General features: G+C 40.3%; 1 protein-coding gene across 1 annotated transcript; it reads left to right on the forward strand.

Moving 5' to 3' along the window:
- Positions 1-551: 551 nt before the first annotated feature.
- On the forward strand, positions 552-16,861 carry LOC138957940 (neprilysin-1-like; the record flags this gene model as incomplete). Its single annotated transcript, XM_070328960.1, is given in 12 exon segments — positions 552-718; positions 2,031-2,072; positions 2,369-2,530; positions 2,835-2,921; positions 4,140-4,342; positions 4,808-4,987; positions 5,838-5,924; positions 6,282-6,427; positions 7,868-7,961; positions 10,241-10,372; positions 12,512-12,610; positions 16,784-16,861. Coding segments are annotated over 12 exon segments (1,477 nt in total), but the record flags the coding sequence as incomplete, so codon positions are not given.
- Between the last annotated feature and the right edge of the window lie 87 nt (positions 16,862-16,948).

Consider the following 16,948-nt stretch of genomic DNA (forward strand, 5'->3'; position numbering starts at 1 on the left):
ACCTGCCCACAACGACGGTCCCAAAGATCTCAGACGCGTTAACGTTTCTCTTCTATATAATTCCCCGTTCCATAACGATCACCTGTCCATATCGACCATTTTGGGTCGATCCGTCGAGTAGTCGCCATAAAGAGGTTCGACTCAATTTAGAATATGCGACAAGGAAGTAGTTTGTACCAAGGCAGTCCTGGCTAAACGTCCCCCTTTTTTCCCAGACAGAGGGGGGGGGGGGGGGTGGGGCGGTTAGCTCAGGTGGTAGCTAACACTGGAGTTGTGATCCTAGGGTCGCGGGTTCGAATCCGGGCCGGGACGGACACGGGTCAACATTATGTGCGGACCCAGAGACGGAAGCCATGTCCCCACCCCCGTGTCACCACAGTGGCACGTACAAGACCTCGGTCATTCTGCCATAAGTGCAGATGGCTGATACCACCTAAACACGCATACACTTGAGTATCTCATCTAAAGTCGGGGTAAAAACCCGGGAACATGCCCCTAATGGCTTTGCCGTGAGGGCGTAAAACTTGAATTTCTCTCTCTCTCTTTCCCAGACAGAGCAGCAGCCAACGTTGGCTGTATTTCTTGCTGGGTGTGTTCTTGGCGGCTTCAGTCGGTTTGGCCATCGCTCTTATTGTAACAAAGGTCAACGATGATGATGATGATCAGTCAGCCACGGCGGTTACCCAGGCAATCCAGGCAACCGTAACACCTTCAGCAGGTAGGCCTTTATTATTCGTTTTTTCCTATCACTTTATTATCCCATCGCTTTTGAAGTCCGGTCGCTTTTACCCAGTGGAAATCTGGCACGGTTGGCCTAGTGGTAAGGCGTCCGCCCCGTGATCGGGAGGTCGTGGGTTCGAACCCCGGCCGGGTCATACCTAAGACTTTAAATTCGGCAATCTAGTGGCTGCTCCGCCTGGCGTCTGGCATGATGGGGCTCTAGTGAACGACGAAGAAGAAGAAGAAGCATGATGGGGTTAGTGCTAGGACTGGTTGGTCCGGTGTCAGAATAATGTGACTGGGTGAGACATGAAGCCTGTGCTGCGACTTCTGTCTTGTGTGTGGCGCACGTTATATGTCAAAGCAGCACCGCCCTGATATGGCCCTTCGTGGTCGGCTGGGCGTTAAGCAAACAAACAAACAAACAAACCCAGTGGAAATCTAGCAACAACAAGATCCCAGGAACAGTAACCCCTTCACAAAATGGGATCTTAAAAGGAGGGAGCAAACAAATGTAGTAATCTTTACGAAGTTAATTAAACGGGGGGATGGGGTCTTATGCCCAGAATGTGGACCACTTTAATTCTACATGCTGATAACTTGCTTTTATTCTCACGAAGATTTTTCGTTTTGTGCTTGGTGGTTGAGTTAACCGTGAGACCCGAGTAAAACGAATAAGCTTTGAAAGTCATTTATCAAAAATTAAAAAGTGAAACATTGACAACTGGGCCATATATAAGGGGTTGACTTGGAAACAAGGAAGTAAGGGAACCATACAGGAGGACGTTTTCAGGCCTAGGAGTATGCGAGTTTTGGACAAATGAATTCAGATCTAGACAAATAATAACGCTCTGTCTGACTATCTGCACCTTACCAACCTCCCCCTCTCTCTCTCTCTCTCTCTCTCTCTCTCTCTCTCTCTCTCTCTCTCTCTCTCTCTCTCTCTCTCTCTCTCTCTCTCTCTCTCTTTCTCTATTTAAGATTAGAATAGTCCCTCTCTGGGCGAGGGCTGGTTGAAAAGAAGCTCGTTTATATTGCTTATGCCACAACCCTCGTAAAATAAAATTTGATTTGATTTGATTTGATTTGATTTGATATCTCTCTCTCTCTCTCTCTCTCTCTCTCTCTCTCTCTCTCTCTCTCTCTCTCTCTCTCTCTCTCTCTCTCTCTCTCTCTCTCTCTCTCTCTCTCTCTCTCTCTCTCTGTGTGTTGATGGCAGAAGTTTGTACAACATACATTACAGTTGGTTTGGTTATGTTTGTTTTTCTCTCAAAGTTTCGTTAGTAATACCTGGCAATGTTTCTCTTCAGGAACGCAAGACCCATGTGTCGACCCCGACTGTGTGCTTCGAGGTGAGTGTGGTTAGATATTGTATTGTTCTTTCATTGCTTTTAAAAAATAGATTTTAGTTTTTGTGTTTGTGCTTGTTATAGCAGTGCGATTTGTAGTTTACAAAATATGCGAGAAAGCGTTTATATAATTCAACCATAATACTGGATATATAGTGTGTTAAGGTAGCTGCTCAAGGTCATAATTAGTCGTGTCAAGGTCAGATCGTCGACCTTTCTAAACCTGCTCTTGCCGATTCGACCTTTACCTTCTCATAACCTAACACTCACAATGTCATTATGTCTAATTTGTGTGTCAGCGGGAGAACTGATCGCAGCGATGGACAGGGAGGTAGACCCTTGTGAAGATTTTCATCAGTACGCCTGCGGAAACTGGATTCAAACGCACAGCATTCCAGAGAGCCAGTCCTCCTACTCTAGGTTTGGGGAAATCAGAGATTCTGTTAGGCTGAAACTCAAAGGTAAGTGTGTGAGATGGGGGGGGGGGGGGGGGGGGGGTTGAAGGCGTGGGTGGGAGGGGTCGGGAGGGGTCGGGAGGCTGGAGGTTGGGGGGCGGTGGTGTCGGGATTGGCTTGGTGTGTCGTGCGTATGTTAGTGGGGGGAGGGTGTCAGTGCGTGTAGAGGAGGGGGTAGGTTGGTTCCTGCGCGTGCGTGCGCGCTTGCGTGTGTGTGCGTGCGCGCGCGCGCGCTTGCGTGCGTGTGTGTGTGTGTGTGTGTGTGTGTGTGTGAGTATGTGTGTGTTATGTATTTGTTCTATATCACCAGGTCTCCTGGGACAGCCCTATGACAGCAACAAGGAGGGATCTTCAATAAGGAAAGCCAAGCGATTCTACCAGTCCTGCATTGATGAAGGTACGTTATGATGGAAAGCCAAACGATTCTACCAGTCCTGCATTGATGAAGGTACGTTATGATGGAAAGCCAAACGATTCTACCAGTCCTGCATTGATGAAGGTACGTTATGATGGAAAGCCAAACGATTCTACCAGTCCTGCATTGATGAAGGTACGTTATGATGGAAAGCCAAACGATTCTACCAGTCCTGCATTGATGAAGGTACGTTATGATAGAAAGCCAAACGATTCTACCAGTCCTGCATTGATGAAGGTACGTTATGATGGAAAGCCAAGCGATTCTACCAGTCCTGCATTGATGAAGGTACGTTATGATGGAAAGCCAAACGATTCTACCAGTCCTGCATTGATGAAGGTACGTTATGATAGAAAGCCAAACGATTCTACCAGTCCTGCATTGATGAAGGTACGTTATGATGGAAAGCCAAGCGATTCTACCAGTCCTGCATTGATGAAGGTACGTTATGATGGAAAGCCAAGCGATTCTACCAGTCCTGCATTGATGAAGGTAGGTTATGGTTGCCGATTGGTGACAGTAGGATATGCTGTGAGTGCAAAAATAAGATACCTGAATAAAGGAATGAACTTTACTCAATCACTCAAACTACCCAACCAATTAGTAGAATAAAAGAAGGGTTCGAAGCTATAGTCATTTACAATTGTTTTTGAGGAGAAGCGACGAGTGAAGCAGAGGATTGATAAAACTCGTGTTGTTATGATTGTTGTTGTTGTTGTTGTTGTTGTTGTTGTTGTTGTTGTTGTTGTTGTTGTTGGTCTCATTTGAAAAACACCCTATTAAAAAGTCAGACGAGAACTGAAGTCTCGCCAAGCGAGAGAGCTTCGCGCATTGCCTGCTGGGATATTTTGTGTATCAACTACAAGACGCTCGCAGCCATGAAGCATGTTGCAGAAATAACGGTCTGTCGTTTCCTTTAACCAAAATATATTCTGCTAGTATGATTGTACGTTTTTCTAAGACGTAAGGGGAAGGCAATTACTTTGTTTGGCACAGCAAAGTGTCCCCTTCAATTCTTAATTCTTTGCAAATGTAATGTATTTTATGTCTGTAACCGTCCGACACTGCATGGCAACTTTCCTTGTTTTTATGAGGACAGTAACATGTTGAATCTTGAGTCTTGAGAGTCTGAGTCCCCTAGCGGCAAAAATCAATTGCACATGCGCCCCTACATCACCGAATGGCTGTTTTGTCTTGCAGCGAAGCTGAAGGAAGAGGGAGTGGAACCGCTTGGACGATTGGTCAGCGGACTTGCCACCTGGCCTCTTTTGAACAGAGGTCAGAACCCGCGACCCTTGGATCTTGAGTCGGTACTGGTGAAACTGGCCAAGCTTGACTCCTTTCCCCTTCTTCGGCTATGGGTGGAAGCAGACGAAAAAAACTCTTCTTTGTACATTCCTTATGTAAGTCGGTGTGTGTGTGTGTGTATGTGTGTGTGTGTGTGTGTGTGTGTGTGTGTGTGTGGGTGTGTGTGTGTGTGTGTGTGCCAATACTCTTTCTCGCCCCCCCTCCCCCTCACTTGCCGTCTACCATCCCCCACCCCACCATAACCTCTCTCTCTCTATCTCTCTCTCTCGCCCCCCCCCCCTCTCTCTCTCTCTCTCTCGCCCCCCTCTCTCTCTCGCCGCCCCCCATCTCTCTCTCTCTATCTCTCTCTCTCGCCCCCCCCCCTTCTCTCTCTCTCTCGCCCCCCCCTCTCTCTCTCTCTCTCGCCCCCCTCTCTCTCTCTCTCTCGCCCCCTCTCTCTCTCTGTCTGTTTGTCTGTCTCTCTTGTCTCTGTCTGCTTGTCTCTCTCTCTCTCTGTCTCTCTCGTTAAGATACGTCATCAATAGAAGATTACACTGTACCTAAATTGTTATTGTTCACAGATCAGACAGCCAAGCTTTGGTATCTTCCGGGATTATTTGCTGAAGGGACGTAACTCCACTGAAGTGATGACGTATGAAGAGCTATTACGTCAGCTGGCGGTGCAGGTGTTGAAATCGAACATGTCTACTTTGGCCACAGATATCGCTGACGTCGTCGATTTTGAGATTGAGCTGGCTAAGGTGAGGTCAGACACGCGTTTCTCGCAGACAAGAACTGCTTGCGGCTAGCCTCTCGCTATGCAAGACAGCGAGGGTACCGGGTGTATTTGAAACGATTTGGAGGCTAGCTCGGCAATAATTTAAAACATTTGGTTCATATCGAAAAAGTCATCTACACGCGTCCGTTAACAGCCGCGAACAGCCAATCGCATTTACAGCTGCGCAGCCGCCATTTTTTTCTCGCCTAGCGAGCAACTCTTAGGCATGCTTGCCTACTTTCACAAAATCCTAGCTTTTCTCGCGGCGAGAATTACCTAAGAAATGCTACTTCCACGTCCCACTCGCTTCACTCGTCAAATCTCGCCGCTGAGAAACGGGGGACAGCTTACTCGGAAGGTTATTGGAGATCGACACTTCCCAATGTTTGCTTAGAACTATAATGCCACCCAGTTTCTACAGCTACAGTCGATCGAACGCTTAAGATCTGATTTACTCACATTTTTAGAGGTCTTAAAAGGGGGGGGGGGGGTCCCCTGTACCTCCTAACCCCCTTAACAAGTGTACAATACAAAAACCGACCCCCCCAAAAATGATTGACCATTGCTGTGAGATTTTACTACAAGTTCACAAGTCACAGAGATTGTTTTGTAGAAAAAGGTTTTGACTCTGTAAGTGTGCGTTTGTAGACCTATAAGAGAGAGTAAAAAAAGAAGGTTGCTTGATCATCAGAACAATATAAGAAAAGAAATGTGAAAACCGAATGTATCTATCTTTTTTCTGTATCGTTTACAAATGAAAAAAACATGCAATCCGAGTATCATCAAGCTGATCAATTAATTCACCAATTATTATGAAGTATTTCTTTTTCTAGATGTCTGCTAGTCGTGCGGACCAACGGAACTCTGAGAAATATTACAAGAAACTTACCGTTGCTGATCTTCTGACGACTGTACCTAAGGTAATTAAATGATTTTATACCTGTTACTCGTGGCACACACACGCACGCACACACGCACGCACGCACGCACGCACGCACGCACGCACGCACGCACGCACCCCGCACGCACGCACACACACACACACACACACACACACACACACACACACACACACACACACACACAAAACAATGATGATGACGACGATGATGATGATGACGTTGATGATGACGACGACGACGACGAGGATTAGGATGATTACAACGTCGACCATGATGTCGACGACGACGACGAAGACGATGATGTTGTTTCCATCGTTAACATTACCATTGCCATGAGGTAACGGAACGATAATCTTACTTTCATATCTTTGGCAGTTCAACTGGTTGAAGTTCCTGTCAGGCTACTCCGCACAGGTTAACATCACGATTGAAAGGGACACGGAGGTGGTGTTGTTCGCTGAAGATTACCTAAACTCTCTCTTCGCCATGTACGAGAAATATCAACAGCAAAACAACACAAAGTAAGATCATTCTGAGATACAAAGGAAAGTAACGCCTCTAAGTGCATACTATGTTGTTTTGCTTTAAGGTCACTAACACTGCCAGGTAGCTCAGTTGGTAGAGCACTGGACTTTGCTAAGGTCTCAGGTTCGAATCCCGGCAGGGACGGACACGGGTCAACTTCATGTGCAGACCGAGAGACGGTATCCATGTTCCGCCCCCGTGCCACCACAGTGGCACATAAAAGATGCCATGCAGTTGGCTGAACATGCACACACCTGTTGTTACACTCCCGGTATAGGGGTGTGTATAGGATTCGGTCGATGTGTTTGTTTGTTTGTTTGTTTGTGTGTTTGTGTTCGCATATAGATCTCAAGAATGAACGGACCGATCGTCACCAAACTTGGTGAACAGGTTCTATACATTCCTGAGACGGTCCTTACAAAAATTGGGACCAGTCAAACACACGGTTATGGAGTTATTGGTGGATTAAGATTCTACAAGGACTTATAGAGGGACATATTAATGGTCAAAGGGAAATAACCTTCTCAGTTGGTGGCAGTGAGAATGGTAAGGACGGGGGTGTTTTTCCTACCTCGGAGGAATTTCTTGTTTCTGCTAGCTTTCCACTGGGAGAAAGCGACCCGAATTTCCTATCATTGGGATAATAGAGAATAATTATTTCAAATGTTGAACTGGTTAAAGTGCCTGTGAGACTTACAGATTCGCATACATGATAATATAATAATAGGTTAATAATTCGTGTGTATGCGTGTTTTTGTGAGCCTCTCTGTTTGTTTCTCTATCTGTCTGTCTGTCTGTTTGTCTCTCTCTTTCTATTCCTCTCCCCCTCTCTCTCTCTCAGACACACGCACATTGACCGAGCGCGTGTGTTTATGTGTGTGTGTGTGTGTGTGTGTGTGTGTGTGTGTGTGTGTGCGCGTGCGTGAATGCGCGCGTGTGTGTGTGTGTGTGTGTGTGTGTGTTTGTGTGTGTGTGCGTGTGTGCGTGCTTGCGCGTGTGTGTGTACGTGTGTTTGCGTGTCTGTGTCTGTGTGCGTGTGCGTGTGCGTTTTGGAAATGTTTTGCCTGCGTGCGAGCATGCGTGTGTGTTTGTCTATCTGTCGATCTGTCTGTTGGCACAGGTCCGCTGGAAGACGTGTGTCTGTCTCTCTGTCTTTGTCTCTCTCTGTCTCTCTCTGTCTCTCTCTGTCTCTCTGTCTCTGTCTCTGTCTCTCTCTCTCTCTCTCTCTCTCTCTCTCTCTCTCTCTTTCTCTATGTCTGCCCTGTCTACATGTCTTTATTTGCGTGCGTTCAATCAATTGTGTCTGTGCATCCATGCACATGTCTGTTAGTTGCTAAGTAGTCTTGATGTGTCTACGTCCATGTTCTGTCCCAAGATAGGCCAACTGATCCTAAGAGGACGTACAAAAAACCTAGTAAGTCATGTCCTTGTTTCAGAGTGGTTGCCAATTATCTGTTGATGCGTACACTACTCAATTTCTACCAGTACCTGTCCAAAGACATCCGGGACCTAAAAGCACCCCTGGACAAAGTTAGTTCTCCGCAATACTCTTGCCGCGTTTGGTATTTGTTTCACTTTCATTTATCCTTGTTGTGAATAGAATAGAATAGAATAGAATAGAATTTATTGTCATCAACCCTTAAGGATATTGACACAAGTTGTACAATAAATGAATGGATAAATAATGTACAAATTATTTCATTCAATATTGAAACAATTAAAAACAAAGGCTCCAAGCAATTTTTGAATTTTTTCGTCTTTTTTAAATAACAGATCGCTTGGTTTCTTTAAGTCACAGTTTGATACTTCTTCTTCTACTAACTTTTTTCTAATATTGTTAAATTTCTTGCAATTGTCTAGAAAATGTAGCTCATCTTCAATTACTTTACATGTATTACAGAGGCGATTCTCTCGCAATATTCCTCTATGACGCCCAGTCTCAATTTTTAAAGAATGTGTGCTTGTTCTTAATTTTGCTAGAGCTTTTCTATGATTTATATTTGAAATATAAATTAAATAGGCTTGTATTGTGTATCGTTCTGTAATTAGTGAATAAAACTCAAGTCTTGAACATTTTTCAGATTTTTTGTTTTTCCAAAATAAAACGTATTCATTCATAATTTTTTGTTGTATAGCAAATTGTAATTTATTAGCATTAAATGTAAATTGGTTTTTCCAAACATGCTCAAATCCTACAAGTGATAATAATTGTTTAATAAATTGCAACCATGGACTTGTTTTAGAGCTAGATATCATCAAACTGTATAAATGATGTAATAAAGACTATTGATTTGAATCTAAGATATGTCCCCAAAATCCTATGACTTGTGATATCATCTTTATACTTAGTGGAAATCTTCCCAGCTCTCCTAAAACTGGAAGCCACATTGCTTTCTTGTGTACTCCTAAAATAAATCTACAAAATTTTATATGTGTAGATTCACTTGGACATTTATTTGATAAGCAATTCTCAAAAACTGAATGAAGATTTGAGATATCTTTCTTGTTAGTAAAATTATATGGAAACCAAACCTCAGCTCCATATGTTAAAATTGGATGTACTAACATGTCAAATAGATGTAGTATAGTTTCTGTCTGAACATTTTCATTTATAAATGCTTTACGAAGATAATACGCTGCTTTGTTACCTTGCTTATTCAAATGATCTTGCGTTAAATCAAAATTACCATTTTTATGAAATATTACGCCCAGATATTTATATTGATCTGTTACTTGTATTATGTCCTCACCACATTTGAATGTATTACTTATCTTGGTTTCTGTACGACAAAAAGGTATAATCTTAGTTTTTTCCGTGTTAATTATTAGTCCCCATTGTTGGCAGTAGTTGTATAAGAAATCTAGTTTGTTTTGTAGTCCTTTCTTGGTTTTCGATAAAAGAACTAAATCATCTGCATATAAAAGACATGATAATCTATCAGATGTATTTTCATGAATGAAAGGAGAGTCCTTATCTGGTAGTCCATTAGTAATATCATTGATGAAAATATTGAAAAGAGTAGGACTTAGCGTATTTCCTTGATGAACTCCTTTTTTGATAACAATTTCTTTTGAATATTCTCCTTGAATTCGTGTACATATTTTTGAATTATTGTACATATTTTTGATTATTTGGTAGCATTTCCCCTTAATGCCATTCTTGTATAATTTGAGCAAAAGTGCATCGTGCCAGACGTTGTCAAACGCTTTTTGGAAATCTACAAAGCAACCATAAAGTCTACCGTTTTTAGTTTTTATGATATCATCAACAATGTTTTTTAGAATGAAAATTTGGTCTGTGGTTCTATAGTTTTTACGAAATCCTGCTTGTTCTCTTAATAAGATGTCATTTTTTTCTAAAAACGAAGATGTTGTGTGTGTGTGTGTGTGTGTGTATGTGTGTGTGTGTGTGTGTGTGTGTGTGTGTGTGTGTGTGTGTGTGTGTGTGTGTGTGTGTGTGTGTGTGTGTGTGAGTGTGTGTTGTTTTACGTTATACGGGAAATAAAATGTCCTTTCTTGTAAGCGATGTTACTTTTAAGCGGGGTTCTTATAAGTGGGTTTTGCAGTAGGGGGGGGGGGGGGGGGGGGGGTAATTGGCTTTCTCTCACATTTCGTCCACATTTTCTGTCACTGTTCTGAATTTCTTTTGTTTAGTTCTCTACAGAACAATTTGCAGTAAAGTTTGACCCCCATAAAAGTCCAACATGCCGAATATTAGGCTTCTTTCTTGTATGTTTGACCCTTAATGTCAAGTACATTATAATAGTAGGTTGAAGGCTGTCCTTGTGTAATATTACTGACGTCATCAGGTCCTTCTGGGAGTGACGCAGGCACAGGCCCGCTGGAAGACGTGTGTTGATGACGTCGGATCTACTTTCATGCCCACCGCTGTCGGCCAGCTGTATGTCAAGAATTACTTCACACCTACCGCTAAACAAAAGGTCAGCGTATGTGTATGTCTCACCTACCTCTGTTTGCAAGCTATAAAAATACGTCAACACTTATTTCTCATCTACTTGTATGTCACACCCCTCTATTCGCCAGCTATGTCAAGACTTACTTTGCATCTACCGCTAAACAAATGGTCAGTGTATCTTTTGTCACACCCGAGTATCGCTGTTTTACAGATATACGTTAAGACTTACTTTTCATCCACTGCACACACAAAAAAGGTACCACTTAACAAAAAGTCAGTGTGTTTGTTTACGTACGTACATATAAACCTCACTGCCAATCATAGAGTCAAACTATTTCACGCATTTTTTATTCTTATTCCAAATATAAGTTTTTTTTATAATATAGGTTTTCCCATCCACCCTACTGGTGTCTGGATTGAATATAATCACACATAATTTCTATTCCAGGGTTAGACATCATACCTCAGTAATTATACACATTAGGTGTATACTACTTTCAAACTTAGCTCTCTTTATTTTTCTTCACAAGTCACATACAACCACGCTCTCTCTCTCTCTCTCTCTCTCTCTCTCTCTCTCTCTCTCTCTCTCTCTCTCTCTCTCTCTCTCTCTCTCTCTCTCTCTCTCTCTCTCTCTCTCTCTCTCTCTCTCTCTCTCTCTCTCTCTCTCTGTGCCATGTTCTATTTACCTTTAGGACATTCTTTCGACGCTGACGTCATTCCCTTTCTATGTCATTCGTTTCATCATACAATCATTCATTCGCTCGGCTTCTTGACGAGTGGACTTGAAACGGACAGAACTATCAAGATAAGTGTTGTTTTAATATTTGTTTGTCAAGACCGTTGGTTCGAAATATCTGTGAATGTATTGTTTTGTCAATAACAAACGTTCCAACAACCTACCTTTCTTGTTTTTTGATTCTGAATTTTGGAACGTTGGCAGTCTCTTTGTTTTTGGATTTATTCCTAATATGTCAAGTGTTACTTTAGCCAGATAAAAACTAGGGGAAGGGCTCCTAATATGGACCACTTTTTGTTTCACGCTGATAACTAGCTTGTTTTCTTGCGAAGAAGTTTCATTTTGTGTTTGGTAGTCCTTCTCTCTTAGGTTAACCGTTAGGCCTAATTAGAGTGAAATAGCTTTGATAGATATTCAGCAAAAATTAAATACAGAAAAAAACACAAAGGGTCCATATTAGGAGCCTGGGCGCCTAATATGGACCACTGAAGCGGACTTCTCGAATCACTGTAAAAAGCCCCCTATACTTCAAAATAACATGATACAACTTAGTTTGCAAGTCAGACTAATCAAAATATGCTTTAGATTTATCTGTTTCGGGTTGATGAGAGCATTATTTGAAGCACACCAGGAAACTAAAGAAGCTTATCAAAAACAGAGTGAAAATAAGTGAAATTATTAACTTCCACGAAAATAAGACTATTTGTGATATTTTTTTAGATCTCGAAGGCTAGTTATAGGTTATTTCCAGCAAGCTTCTGAATGAATTAATAAAAATAGCATTTAGCTTTTACTTTCTTCGATTTGTTGTGGGTGGTCCATATTAGGGGACTCCCACATACTTTGAGATTTTGCAATTATTTTTTGTTTGCAGTAGAAACTCGGGGTCAACACTGCTAAAATTTAACAAATACGGACTTAGCTGTCATATGTAGCTATTTTTGTGTGATAAAAGCTTTGACTGTGGACAGAAACGAGTCCGTTTTAGGCGGCAAATTTAGAGTGAACCCTGCCAAAAGTGAAAAAAAGAGAAAAAGCCTAACGGTTTTGAGGTTTGTGTTTCTGCAATTGTTTTGATATGTGCAAGTTATCCAGAGAGGGTGAATAAAGCGAATGAAATTGTTTTGAGCGCTCTAGCGCCGTTAGTTTGTCAGAACAGGAGGTGGTCCATATTAGGAGCCGGTCCATATTAGGAGCCCTTCCCCTATTTTCGTTTTCTTGTGAACAAGATGTCAAAGACAGCGACAATGACAACGACGACGACAAAGATTGAAATAATGATTAAAAGCGTATTTCTCAGTGTTCGTTGTTTATCTCCAATCATACAGAGACCATCGCGCATTTAAGCATCTCAGCAACTGACTGACATTTTGACAGGTTAATCGTGAATCTATTAATTATGTGTGTTCATATTTTAACCTATAGGCACTTGAAATGATTGGCTACATACGGGACTCCATGAAGCAGATGATCGGTGACGTCACGTGGATGGATGACGCAACCAAGAACAAGGCTTTTGAGAAGGTACATTCGTAATACATTCATAACATCGTCGTCACCAACCCTGCAATTCTTTGAATTCATTGTTTGAAGTTTACCGCGTAAAGAAAGGGAAAGTGTGTTCAAAGGAAGTATGTATGCTCTATCCCACGTAAAATCCTTGACAGATCGGTGTGGATTTTATATCATTATGTATCGATTGAACACTGGATTTCCCTTCTTTGAGCCATGTGACGTCAGAGGCCGACAAAACTTCATATTTAGGCGGCCAGCCTAGACTACAACATAGTGCATGTTTGTGTGCGTTCAATTAAAAAAAACCTAAAATGAATTCTAACCAGAATCGATCAATACATGAATTTTATTTGTGTTTTTGACCAAAATATGACATTTTACAGAGATATCAACAGTCATTGTTCCCGGAGGAACACTGACTGTCTCGATCTGTGTAAAATGTCAAATTTTGGTCAAAAATACAAATAACGTATAATGTTTTACACGGGAAAGCAGTACTCCAAGGGGCAGTGCAGGGGTCACAGCATTGCTCAAGCAACGATTTGTCTGTTTATCTCAGATTACAATTAAACTGTCAAAAGCTTTAAAAAAAAATCTCACAGATGCCTACACATACCTTTAATGTTGCCAGCCAAGCAAGTTCAAGTTCAAGTTCAAGTTTATTAGTCCATAACCCATGGGGGCATTTTGAACAATAAATACAATCAATACAATCATGATATATGCTAATATAATAAATAAATAAAAATAAAAAAATAAATAAAAAAAAAAATTATGAAAAACTGTTACAAATTCTATTAATAAAGTCCAAAATATTCTTTAGCAATTTCTTTTTCTTAGTAGCAAACAACTTTTTAAATTTAAGTGCATTAGGTTTTTTCCAATAGTAAGGTGGTAACATCTCAGCTCTTTCTTCTTTGAAAAAATCACAGACAAATAAATAATGGAATTCATCACCTATGTCATGTGATACACATTTGGTGCAAGTTCTTTCTGACCTCGGGATGTTAAGATAACGTTCTTTCTGTACAGGCAAATTGTTGTTTAATGTTCTAAACTTCATCATTGAAACACATTGCTGATATGGCAGGGTTGTGACGTAGTCTTCACATGCAAAAATATCTTTGAACATTCGATAATTCCAAAACATATTTTTTGTTCCAATTTCTGTAAACCATTTATGGATATACTGGTCATATAAGCTTCTTTTTACTTTCTTTATAAACCATGTGCTTGAGTATTGAATATTTTCTTGAGAAGTCCAAACGCCAGAGAGACCAATTTCATTTCAGGTTTTTTCAATGAAACATAAGTACTTGGATTCAATCATCTTGTTGATATACAATTTATAAGTAAAGCAATACACAATACTTGAAAATTTATTTTTATGAATAGGACTAATCAGTTTATACCAATAGCAAAGCATTCTACATTTCATATTAACATCTAGTGGATATCTTCCAAGTTCACCAAATATCATAGCATTTGGAGTTGATTTTTTTAGTTTGAAAACAATTTTATAAAAACGCAATTGAAGTTTAGTAGCAAGTTCACAGGAACCAAAACCCCATACTTCACATCCATACAATAAAATTGGAACAATCATTTTATCGAACAGGTCAACTTGTATGTCCACAGGCAGTGACAATTGTCTACAAGTGCGCAAAAGAACAAACATTGCCCTTGAGGCACGATCATATAGATCCTTCTGTGCGACTGAAAATGTATTATTATAATTAATCTTAAGGCCCAAGTACATTACATCAAACACTACTTCGATTAAATTGCCATTATTCGTAAACAGTGGTTTATTTCTAATTTTACCTCTGGGAAAAACTATAACTTTCGTTTTGTTTACATTAATATTTAGACGCCATTTTAAACAGTATTCGTGCATTTTGTTTAAACATTCTTGCAGGTTTTTTTCAGACTCTGAGCAGATCACAGTATCATCCGCATACAGTAATAAAAACACTTGAAACAAAGCATTTACACTGATCCATTCCAGCCACAATAGCCTCTCTTGACATAGATTGTAAACCATTACTGTTTTCCAACAGAAAAGGCTTTAGATCATTTAAAAATAGAGCAAAAAACAACGGTGACAAGTTTTCCCCTTGTCTAACTCCACATAAACTGGGAAAATATCCAGAACACTCACCATTAACTTTAACGCAAGACTTGGCATTTTCATACAAATTTCTTACAGTTTTTAAAAACTTCCCATGAACATCAGAACTAACTAATTTCTCCCATAAAAATGCACGGCGAACTTTATCAAACGCTTTTTCATAGTCTACAAATGCACAAAACAGTCGCTTCTTTTTGTTGAAATTTTTTTTTAATATACAATGCAAAGTAAAAACATGGTCTAGTGTTGAAAAACCTGTGCGGAAACCTGTTTGTTCTTGACCTAATTTGTTATTACTCTCCAAAAAGTTTGATAACCTATCATTTAAAATTGCACTGAAAAGTTTTCCGAAGCAGCTGAGTATAGTAATTCCTCTATAATTTGTGGGGTCAGCTTGAGAGCCTTTATTTTTGTACAATGGAATAATTTCACCTACGGCCCATTGTGTTGGAACCTTTCCTGACTGCAAAACAACATTAAACAACAATATCAATCATTCGATCATGTGACGCTTTTAAATACTCATTAATTATTTTATCCTGACCGCATGCCTTATTGTTTTTTAGCTTGTCTATACATTTGATAACTTCCTCCTTTGTAAAAGGCGCATTAAGAAATTCATTACTTGCTTCATTTAAATGTTCATTACTATCATCCATTTCATTTTCATCACACTCTTGTAGTTTAGTGAAATGTTCGAAAAACTCAGAACAAGTTGGATAGTTAGTTTTGGAATTATTCTTTTTATTTTTATTTAGAAGATTCCAGTATGCTTTCGGGTCAGTACTTCTTAACTTTCTCAAAGTTTTAACGAACTCATTATGATACGACTTGCATTCCTTTTTTATTGTCTTTTTGTATTCTTTAAAAGCACTCTTTTTTTCATCTTCATTGAACACATTTTTAAACCGTCTTGCTTTGTTTTTCGCATGTAAAATATTTTTCTTTTCTCTTTGCAAATTGCACTAAACCATGGTTGTTGTAGTTTAAATTTCTTTGAACGTGGCTTTTTCATAAATTTTTGTTCTTTAATTACACCGATTTTCTCAGCAGAACAATTTAAAATATCACAAATCTTATTAGTAACACTATCAACGTCATCTGTTGTCGTACTCTCACTTGTAGCTAGCATATTTTGTAATTTAGTTTCAACAGTATAAATATCATCCTCATTCAGATTAACTACAAAAGCTAACTTGGTCCCATTGTTATTGTCCCATTTTGGTTTTGTGTACTTGTTATCCTTTTCTCTACCTTTAGACAGCAAATCTTCATTTTTGGGTTTTTTCACAACGTCTGCTAGGCAATCATTAGCGCGTACTTCATTATGTTTTAATAAATGCAAAACAACAGGACAGTGTACATCAGAATACATTTCACAAAATTCCATCACAGAAAAATATTTAACTTTCGAGAACAAATCTTTTGACAGGATGCAATAATCAACAACGCGAAACTGTATGCGGTCTGTCAGTTCGCATTTCCCGCTAAAAATCTAATTAACATTTCCCGTGATCACGTTATGGGTCTGAAGGCTGTGTACAGTATGCCAAAATGGACCCACATACTATTTAAATTTTAAGTTTTCCCACGTAATCAAATACAATGTCTTGACGTAAAGTACCCAACATAGAAAGAATGTGCCCTTACGCCGAGACCACTAGACTCCCATGTAGGCTTTTGGCGTAATAACTTCACGTGCAGGACCTGATGTGAACCTGGTCGATGGCGACTCGTTCCTGCCTGGTGACAGAACAAAATTAATTCGTAAAAAATATGCAGTTTTTGACTCCTTGCATGAAAGTCAGTGAAACATGGTATTTTTCAAACAGACAGCTGCCTGGGGCATGACTGAAAGCCCTAGGGGCTGCGTGCACCTTGACGAGAAAAGTTCAGTAACTTTAATAGACGAATTCCAAAAATAACTCTTGTTTGAGTTATTTGTCAGAGGAGAAGCAAGGGTATTCACTCTTTCACAACCCATACAAACACAAGGGAGTTATTATGCTCTCCACACCCTGTGCATGCCCTCTGCTCTCTCTCTTTTTCAGGCTGACGCGATGGTGCAGAAAATTGGTTACCCAGATTATCAGTTCAACGAAACTGCACTTGAAGAATTGTTTAACGATGTAAGTTAAATAGAAGTAGAAGCACGGATTTGCCCTGTGTGTGTGTGTGTGTGTGTGAGAGAGAGTGCGTGTGTGTGTGTGTGTGTG

The sequence above is a fragment of the Littorina saxatilis genome, unplaced genomic scaffold (assembly GCF_037325665.1).
Source record: "Littorina saxatilis isolate snail1 unplaced genomic scaffold, US_GU_Lsax_2.0 scaffold_2253, whole genome shotgun sequence".
Taxonomy (NCBI): domain Eukaryota; kingdom Metazoa; phylum Mollusca; class Gastropoda; order Littorinimorpha; family Littorinidae; genus Littorina; species Littorina saxatilis.